This window comes from Orycteropus afer, unplaced genomic scaffold (assembly GCF_000298275.1).
Source record: "Orycteropus afer afer isolate SDZICR_OR568_19922 unplaced genomic scaffold, OryAfe1.0 scaffold00049, whole genome shotgun sequence".
Lineage (NCBI taxonomy): Eukaryota > Metazoa > Chordata > Mammalia > Tubulidentata > Orycteropodidae > Orycteropus > Orycteropus afer.
The window spans coordinates 9,590,536-9,601,080 of NW_006921636.1; the positions used below are offsets into that span (position 1 = coordinate 9,590,536).

The 10,545-nt window shown below is 45.3% G+C and overlaps 1 protein-coding gene across 1 annotated transcript in view; it reads right to left on the bottom strand.

Annotated features, from left to right (window-relative positions):
- The window catches only part of EYA2 (EYA transcriptional coactivator and phosphatase 2), a 255,369-nt gene that overhangs the window by 27,320 nt on the left and 217,504 nt on the right, over window positions 1-10,545 (bottom strand). The window contains 2 exon segments of the mRNA XM_042780627.1: window positions 1,022-1,095; window positions 2,652-2,710. Coding sequence (XP_042636561.1) covers window positions 1,022-1,095; window positions 2,652-2,710 — 133 coding nt within the window.

Below are 10,545 nucleotides of genomic sequence, written 5' to 3' on the forward strand. Positions count from 1 at the left end.
TTTTTTTTTTGGTTTTAGAGGCTTGAAAGGAGCCCTGGTAGCGCAGTGGTTAAGCACGTGGCTGCTAACTAAAAGGCTGATGGTTTGAACCAGCCACTTTGTGGGAGAAAATGTGGCTTCTGTAAAGATCTACAGCCCTGGAAACCCTGTGGGGCAGCTCTACTCTGTCCCATAGGGTCGCTATGAGTCTGCTTAATGGCAATGGATTTTATTTGTTTTAGAGGCATTGAACTGTAATAATTTTGGATAAGCACAGACTAATGATGGGTCAGGGTTTCTGAAGTTTCCCCAGGAGCAGACTTGAAACATTTCAGTTACAGTCCTCTGAAAACTGTCTTGTTTTGAGTGTTTGAGTACCTTATTTCTGGAATCCATGTCCCAAGAGTCTTTGCTCCTAGAACTCAGACACAGTTATTCACTCAGGAAATAGTTCTTATCAACTGTACCAATTTTTATGCTAAGTAATACATGTATACTAATAAATGCATTAAAACCTTTGCAGAATGTGTATCAAACTCTTAAGGAATGTATACTAAACTCTTCCTGAGCTGCATAAACTGCTAAGCGCTTGACTACCAGCTGAAAGGTTGGCAGTTCGAACATACCCAGAGATGCCTGGCAATGCAGGTGGCAATCTATTTCTGAAAGGTGACAACCCTGAAAACCTTAAAAGGCCATTCTACTCTGCATGCACGGGGTCAACATGAATCAGAATCCACTTGCTGACAACTAGCAGCAACTTCTTAACCAAGGGTTACCAGGTTTACTGAGACTATACACCAAAGTCTTAATAGTGGTGATCTTGGGGGACATGTCAGGGAGGGTGGCTGGAGTTTCTACACATGCGTTACTTTTGGAAGCAGGGGAAAACTACGGGTGTGGAGTCACAAAGCATTTGCAGACCTCTCAGCCTCAATGATTTGAGGTAATGCTGAAGAGAGGAGCGGGGCTGTGATTACTGAGTTTGGAGAAAACACAAGTCCCAGTTCTGGCTGGTACGGGAACGTGGGGCAGGAATCACGTGCCTGGACATGACTATCCCTCTCGTCTTGATCACCCTCCACTATCTTCTGCTCCATCATCCTCTGCCATTTCCTAGGGAAGACGAGCTTGATGGACAATCGGAGGGGCATTTTTTCCCCTTATTACCTTGACTTTTTTTTTTTTTTAAATTTTTATTGTGATTTGGGTGAAAGTTTATAGCAAATTCATTTTCCAAACAGCAGTTCATACACATTTTGTTTCATGACACTGACTGCAATTCCTTACAATGCAACAGCTCTCTCCTCACTTCCTCCCTGTAGTTACCTCTTCCCTGTGTCCTTGTTTCCTATGCATTCCTATCCCTCCAGCTATCTCCCTGTGCAAACACTGCCTTTCTGTTCTCCCATGACTGATTGCTCTAAGGGGTGTATCTACTTGATGTAAATGTTCACCCTATATGCCTGTCTATTGCTTGTCTGGAAGCCATGGGAGTGAGTTCAATTCCAGACCTGAAGGGAAACTAGGGGCCATGGTCTCAGGGTTCTCACCAGATTCTATCAGACAAGTAAATCTGTTTTTTTTTTTTTAATTTTTTTTTATGATTTTGAGTTTTGTTCCATGTTGTTGTCCCACCCTATCCAGGATCTCAAAGGGGCATTTTTTTTTTTTTTTAAATTAGGATTTGGGTGAAGATTTACAGAGTAAATTCACTTTTCATACAGCAGTTCACATATACTTTGTCTCATGTCATTGACCAAAATTTATAATGCAGCAGATCCCCTCCCACTTCCTCCCCATAGTTACCTCCTCCCAGTGTCCATCCCTTCATACTCTTCTGCACCCTGAGCTATCTCCCTGTGCATAAGCAGCCCTTCCTTCTCCCATGATTGTTCTCTCCAGGGCGTGTGTCTACTTGAGGTAAATGTTTAACTCACATGCCTGTACTTTGTTTGGTTGGAAACCACAGCTGTGGGTTCAATTCCAGACCTGAAGGGCAACTAGGGGCCATAGTCTCAGTGGTTACACCAGGCTCTATTGGACCAGCAAACCTGGCCCCCACCTTCTTTTTTTTTTTTTTTTTGCCTCCAAATGATTTTGAGTTTTGTACCACATTGTTCTCCCTCTTTATGCAGGATCTCCTACATCCCTTCCAAGTGGATGGCAGTGGTAGCTGGGCACCATCTAGTTCTTCTGGTCTCATAGTTGTATAGGTTGCAGATTGGATGGTGTACCAGTCGCTAGGACTGATTGTTTCCATTAATTTTGGTTTTCTTCTTTCTTCTTGACGAGGAGAGACCCGTTGTTGCATCTAGATGGCAGCTTCCTAGCTTTTAAGGTCCCAGTCGCTACTCGCCAAAGTAGTAGGTGGAACAATGTTTTGTATAGTATGTTACACCAATTGAGCTTGATGTCCCCTGCGACTATGGTCTCAAGCCCGCAGGATCAACTACTCGGTCCCTCTGGGTCGCTGGCTGTGACCAAGTAATGACCATAACCTTGCCCCTTGTCAGCTCTACTATACACCCGGGAATTCTGATCATTCACATGAACTTATAGGCCTATTGTCTGCCAACCCTATATATGATCTTGGATACACTCTCCATTTAGACTAATTGTTTAGCTTGTTCACCCATCTAACCGTCCCTATACCCATTCAAAATTCTCACCTTAAATCTTGGCCATTGTCATCTGATGAGACGTCATCGACGTGGATCTGGTCACAGTCCTGTGGAGAATTTGGCAAGAAGAGGAGAGAGAGAGACATGACTTGTTAATCTGATGCAGCTTCTAAGAACTCGTTGCAGGATCTGAGGGTGGAATGAGCACTGGCCTGGGAGTCAGAAGTCCTGAGCTCCAGTCTGGGCTTTGGTCTGAAGGTCAGGTGACCTTGGGTTAAGTCTCACCTCCTCTTTTGCCTTTGGTTTCCTTACAAATGAGCAGGTTGGCTATATGGAGGTTGATCATATAATTTATCATCCAAACCAAGATACCTAAGTGAAAGGAGCTTCTATTAATAACATTACATTGGGAGGACAGGTGAAAGTCAGGACTGTGGAAGGCTTTGCCTTCTCATGATGTTTCCTCTGCTTGGAAAGCTCTCCTGTCTTCCTCTTCTTAGTGACCCCTGTATTCTCAAACATTAGCTTCTGGAGGTACATCCTTCCCAAGTAACCCTCTGTGCCCTACAATCTAAGATACTAGCCAACACTTACTGAGCACTTCCTATGTGTACCACCTCAAGAGCTTGCCACTTAATATACTCCGATGACATGGTGTTTTCCATGCCCTCTCAGTCTTCTTTGGGGAAACCTCCTCCATGGAGTGGGGTGGAGATGACAAAGATGGGCGGGTGTATGACTCAGGCTTGACCAGTCAGAGGGACCCAGGATCTCTCTGGCCATAGTGATTGCTTCAGGGATGACCATGTGGTCTAAGCCTGGCCAATGAGAACTAACCCTGGGGTTTTGGCTGGGACATTTGGGCAGCAGACTCTCCTTTCACTGGGGATGCTAAATGGTGGGATCAAGCCTGGAGCTGCTGAAGAAAAGCAGATGTGAGAATTGACGAAGGAGAGGGAGAAGAATGAGGCCCTGATGACATGCTCTGATTCCCTGGATCCAGCAACAACTGGAGCTAGACCACCCGTGACTGTGGTAGGCTGGATAATGGCCCCCAAAGACATCCAGGTCCTAATCCCCAGAACCTGCGGATATCACCTTAGCTGGGAAAAGGACTCTGCAGATGTGATTAAGGTAGCGGTCTTGAGTTAGGAAGACTATTCTGGAATATGAGGATGTATCCTTGTAAGAGGAAGGCAGAGGGACATCTGACTGCAGAGAGGAGAAGGCAAGACGATGATGGAAGGAGAGCCCGGAGGGATGAGCTATGATGATGGAGGAAGGGGCCACAAGTCAGGAAATAGAGGCAGCTACATAAATGGAAAAGAACAAAGAAATGGAAGCCTCCAGAAGACACCAGGCCTGCTGGCACCCTGACCTGCTGTTGGGTGCCATCAAGGTAATTCCAACTCATAGTGATCCTGTAAGACAGAGTAGAACTGCCCCATAGGGTTTCCTAGGCTGTTAATACAGAAAGAGATGGCCAGGTCTTTCCTCCTGTGGAGCTGTTTAAACTACCGACCTTTTGGTTGGCAGCAGAGCACTTAACCTTTGTGCCCCAAACTTCCTCAGCCTAGTGAAACTGGTTTCAGACATCTGACCTCTAGAACTGTCAGACAATAAATTTATGTTGTTTTAAGCCACTGAGTTTGTCGTCATTGGTTACAGCAGCCACTGGAAACTCATACATTGACCTTTCAGTGTCAGCTAGCTAGATTTGGATTCCTGTCACTTGCAACCAAGAGGTAAGAGTGATGCAGTGCCCCCATGGAAACCACATACACACACGACACACACCAACCTCCAATGTGAAGCACATTCAGTTGGTATGGTGATAAGGCAAAAACTGTGAGTATGGCAGGCTGGACCCTGCAGAACTGGCTAAGAGCTCAGGCTCCAGAATCTGACCTTGGGTGCTTGGGTCCTGGATCCAACCACTCCCCAGCTGTGTGACCTCAGTAGTCTGCTGGTAAACAGAGATAATAACTCAACCTGCCTTACAAGTGAAAGGGTGAGGTGTGGAGAAATGAGATGCTTTGTTTAAAGTGTCTGGTACAGTGCCTGGCACACATGTTATTTTTAATTATTGTGCTAAGAGTCATAAACTCAACATTTTGGTGGCAAGGTAATTTCTATGGGGCAGAGAAGGGGCAGGTATCTGCCTGCAAAGAGTACTAGGGGGAGGAGAAGCACCTGGAACTTGAGCTTGACTTTTGAGAACAAAATTGGTTGTGACATCTCTGGACCCTTGGTAGGAAGGCAGAAGCTGGAAGGAATGGTATTTCCAATATTTTGAACAGATTTCTTTTTACAAAGGAACAGGCTTGCATGGATGTTTGAGAATAGGGTCTTTGCTGGGAGATTATGGGAAAACATTACACTCATTAATTTTTTCAAGATATATAAAGGTAACCTGGTTGATACAGAGATGTGTGGAGACTCTCTGGCTTGAAGGAATTGAAAGAGATTGCTTTACGGGGCAGAGAGAATGGCATGGGGCAGGTTGGGTGCTATGCAGGGAGCTGGGCTAGAAACTGTGAGCAGGGGTTGGTGGCAGGAATGATGCGGCCACTATTCCCTCCCTGGTCCCCTGAGCGGGCTTTGAACTGGAAGGAAGTTTAGTGAAAGATGACAGGTTTGTCCTCAGTGCCCTTGGCACACTCTGGCCCAGGGGCTGCTTTGCAGCAAGTGACTCAGAGTCCAAGAGCTGCTGTTTGGGTCTCTGCACAGGACTTCATACCTCTGTGGTGCCCAGAGTCTGACAGCTCTGGAGGAGCCAGTGACAGTGCTCTGGGCAGGAGCCACGGCGTGTTCTGATGGGCCTGGATAGCAACGGCAGCAGGGAAGTCCACCAAGTGGCTTTTGAGGGATCAGTCATGGGCAAATGGGAGTTGGAGTAGATGGTGAAGATGGCAGCCTCTAAATGGTGACCTAGTGGAGAAACTCTTTGGGCAGTGCTGGGAAAAGAACTGGCCAGTCTCCAAACATTTCCCTATCAACCAGGTTACTTTTAAATGAAAAACCCACCGCCATTGAGTTGATTCTGACTCATAGAGACCCCCACTGGGTTTCCGAGGCTATAAATATTTACAGAAGTAGACTGCCTCACCTTCCTCCTGCAGAACAGCTGGTGAGTTTGAACCACTGACCTTCTGGTTAGCAGCCAAATGCCTTACCACTACCCCATTACACATCTAAAACATTAATAAGGGCAGGGGTTTCCTATAACCCCCAGCAAAGAACCTATTCTTAAAGACCGTGGGTCGGCACTCTTGAGTCAGCAGATTTCTCATATGTAAATGTTTTCCACTCATCCTTCCTCATCCTTTTCTCTTTATGTCCCCAGGATCCTAAGGGATGTCTGGAAGTCTCAGATCTAATTGCTCTCTCCCTTCTCCAAGAGCGAGTGCCTTCCTAAAGAAGCAGAGCACTAGGGGACTCCTTAAATGCAGAGAATCTTGGGCTGTGCTCCCTAAAACAGTAGCAATTAGCCACATTCGGTCATTTATATTTAAATTCATTAAAATGAAGTAAAACTGGAAACTCAGCTCCTGAGTCCTGTTTCATATGTTTAATAGCCATAGCATGGCTAAGGATATGGTGGTGCAAACGGTTAAGGGCTCGGCTGCTAACTGAAAGGTTGGTGGTTCAAACCCACCCAGCAGCTCTGTGGGAGAAAGAGCTGGCATTCACCTTGTGTAAAGATGACAGCCTAGGAAACCCTATGGGACACTTCTATTCTGTCACATGGGGTCACTATGAGTGGAAAATGACTCGATGGCATACAGCAACCACCACCACAGCAAGTGACTGTTGTCCTAGATGCTCAGATGTAGAACATCTCCTTCATTCTAGAAAGTTCTGTTGGGCAGCGCTGCTCCAGAGGGATAAAGAGACTGGGCTGATAGTGTCTCTTTCATGTTGCTAACATTCATTAGGGAAGAGTTTGCAAACTGGCCTGGAGATCTATTTGGCCCACTCAGTCCTTAAAATTGTTTTCTGAAACAATGGCCGACATGAAAACTCAGGGGAGGCCCCTTCCCTGCTCCAGATTTTCAGCTACTCTTGAGAATCCACACACTGCAGCTCTGTGGGGGTCCAGTCCTCTAGCCCAACAACCCAACCATCTTCAGAATTGAACTGCAGCTGCCTCCTTTGTCCATTTCCACTTCCCTCAGTCTCCACTGGGTTTGTGTCACTTTCCATTATCCAGTTACTTGACCCCCACAGGTCTCGGTTTGAGGTCTCTGATCCCCAGATCCCCAGTGTCTTATGCAGATAGATGCACCCCGCGACCAGCAATCCTGATACGCTAATGAACACTGCATTGAAAAACCCACGTTGCCTTTACAGGCCCAGATACAGAGAAAAAGTTAGTAGTGGATAACATCCGGCCTCCCTCTCCACGTTGCTCTGCCTGAAAATAGAAACAGTCCCCTAGCCCCCAGCCCTTCCTCAAGCTTGACAGCTGCTGGGGGTCCTGTGCTCAGGCCCCTGGGCGGGCTCCATGTGCTTTCCCTGATGTCATCCGACAAGCATTTGGGAGGCTCTGTTTTTCTCATTTGCAAGGGGATTGTTGGGGGTGCTAAAGTGTGACAACGGTAGCGATCACATTTCGGATTTAATAAAATACCATGACGCTCAGCGAGACGCTACCTCATACTCCACCAGCTGACCTGGATCGGGTTACCGCTGAGCTGGCAACGAGAGAAGCTGGACAGGGCACAGGACGGGAGATGGGGCTGGAGCTTTTGGGGCAGAGAATCCTATGCCACACAAGTCAGTCTGCAGACACTCTCTGCTGCCCAGGTACCGGGTAGGCCCTCTGGGACGCAGAGGAGACCTGTCCGCACAGACTCACTTTTCGCAGCCAGTGTGCTTCTGTGATTGACTTATTTCACTCAGCATAATGTCCTCCAAGCTCATCCACATTATGCAGTGTTTTGCAGATTCTATATTATTCTTTAGTGTTGGATAGTATTCCATTTGCCTTTCTCCTGGGCCCCAGCTTGAGTGTCCTGGGGCATCTGGGCTGGACCAGATGGCAGAGACAAAGGCGGGGGAGGTGTCAATGGCTTTAGACACAGTGTGAGGTGCAGTGGGGCCCAGGCCCTGTGCAGCGCCTGCCTGGAGGAACTGACATGTTCTGACCCAGAGGCGCACCTGCACACAGGTGCAGGGATGTCCATCAGCCTAGTGAATCAGTGGAAAATACCAAAGTTCCCCTGACTGGGCCAGAGCAAAACAAAGGGCAGCGAATGCATTCAGTGGCGTTCCACCCAGCAGTTCAAAACAATGAGGTTAACTGACACATAAACACAGGGAAATGCCTCCAAGACGCACTGTCATGTGGAAAAGGCCCGGTAAGGAACAATACATCCAGCATGGTATCATCCGTGTACTTACAGAAAACCACTGACATCCAAGACGTTTTCTACGGATAACCACATGTGATGCAGTAGAACTCTGCTCTGTAGGGTTTTCACTGGCTGATTTCTGCAAAGTAGATTGCCAGGCCTTTCTTTCCAGGGACCTCTGGGTGGACGGGAACTGGCAACTTTTTGGTTAGCAGCCGAGTGCATTAACTGTCTGTACCACTCAGTGATTCCTTCATATGCATACAAACGTGTAATGTTGTTTGGTGCTGTCCAGGCAACTTTCAACTCACAGCAAGCCCCTGTGACAGAGCAGTGCTGTCTGAGAGGGTTCTCCAGGTGCAACTCTTTCAGGAGCAGATCACCGGGTGTTTCCCCTGTGGAGCTGCTGAGTGGCTTCGAACCATCAATATTTAATATATAAATGCAACAAAACAAAACAAAACTCTGGAGGGACACACTTCTTTTTTTTTTTAATTGTGATTTGGGTGAAGATTTACAGAGCAAATTCACTTTCCATACAGCAGTTTACATATACTTTGTCTCATGACATTGACCACAGTTTACCACAATGCAACAGCTCCCCTCCCACTTCCTCCCCCGAGTTACCTCTTCCCAGTAGGGATACACTTCTGAGCCCAGTCACATCTGGGAGGACGCTGGGTTTCGGTTGGTGGTCAAAGGAGGCTTTATTTTTAATTAAAAAAAATTTTTTTGAGTCTTTCCTCCCTGCCCCTCCCACCCCTGGTAACCAACAAAGAAAATTTCCTTCCATAAATAAACCTTGCCTTGACTTTTTACAATAATCAACTATTATAATATCTGTCCTTCTGTGATTGACTTACCTCACTCAGCATAATGTCCTCCAAGTTCATCCACGTTATGTGGTGTTTTGCAGATTCTACGTTATTCTTTAGGGTTGCATAGTATTCCATTGTATGCACCATAGTCTGGTTATCCATTCTTCTGTTGATGGGCACCTAGGTTGTTTCCATCTTTTGATTATTGTAAATAGTGCTGTGATGAACATGGCTGTGCATATATCTCTTCTTGTCCTGGCTCTCACTTCTTTAGGAATTATACCTGGTAATGGAATTGCTGGGTCAAATGGTATTTCTAATTCCAACTTTTTAAGGAATCGCCATACTGCTTTCCACAGTGGTTGTACCATTTGACAGTCCCACTAGCAATGTATGAGAGGCCCAATCTCTCCACATTCTCACAAGCATTTGTTATTTTCTGTCTTGTTGAACTTTGCCATTAGTGCTGGGGCAAGATGGTGTTTCATTGTTGTTTTGATTTGCACCTCTTTGATGGCTAATAATCATGAGCATTTCTTCATGCATTTGCTGGCTGCCTGAATATCCTCTTTGGTGAAGTATCCATTCATGCCCTCTGCCCATTTTTAAACTGGATTGTTTGCCTTTTTGTTATTTAAGTGTTGGCGTTTTCTATAAATTTTAGAGGGAAGTCCCTTGTCAGATATGTCGTTTCTGAATATTTTTCCCCAATCTGTAGGTTCTCTTTAGACTCTTTTGGAGAAGTCTTCGGAAGCGCATAAAAATTTTTAGAAGGTCCCATTCATCTAGTTTATCTTCTGCTGTTTGGGTTATGATTGACAGTCTTTTTATGCCATAAATTAAGGCCCTTAAATTTCCCCCTATTTTTTCCTTGAGGAACTTTAAAGTTTTAGGTTTCACATTTAAGTCTTTGATCCATCTGGAGTTAGTTTTTGTGTATGGTGTGAGGTATGGATCTTGTTTCATTTTTTTGCAAATGGATCGCCAGTTTTGCCAGCACCATTTGTTAAAGAGGCCACCTCTTGCCCATTTAATGCATTTCAGTTCTTTGTCAAAAGGTGGAGGGATTATTTCCGGGTTCTCAATTCTGTTCCACTGATTTATGTGTCTGTCACTGTACAAATACCAGGCTGTTTTGACTACTGTGACCGTACAGTAGGTTTTGAGATCTGGAAGTGTGAGACCTCCTGCTTTGTTCTTCTTCTTCAACAGTGCTTTGCTTATTGGAGGTCTCTTTCCTTTCCATATAAAACTAGTGACTGGTTTTTCCATGTCCTTAAAGAATGTTGATGGGATCTGGATTGAGATTGTACTGAATGTGTAGATGCTTTGGGTAGAACTGACATTTTCACAATGTTAAATTCCTATCCATGAGCATGGTATGTTCTTCCATTTATGTAGATTGTTTATGGTTTGTTGAAGCAGTGATTTGTAGTTTTTTTTTTTTTTTTGTACAGGTCTTTTGTGTCAGTAGTGAGATTTATTTCCAAGTATTTTATTTTTTTTCATAGCCATGCTATTGTAAATGGTATTGATTTCCTTATTTCTTTTTCAGCAATCTCTTTGTTTGCGTAGAGGAATCCAACTGATTTTTGGATGTTGACCTTGTATCTTTTCACTATGTTAAATCTCTCAATTAGTTCCAATAGTTTTTTCACACAGTTTCTTGGTTTTCTATGTATAGGAGCAAATCATCAGCAAAAAGGGATAGTCTGACTTCTTCCTTACCCATTTGGGTGCTTTTCTTGCCTTATGGCCCTGGCTGTT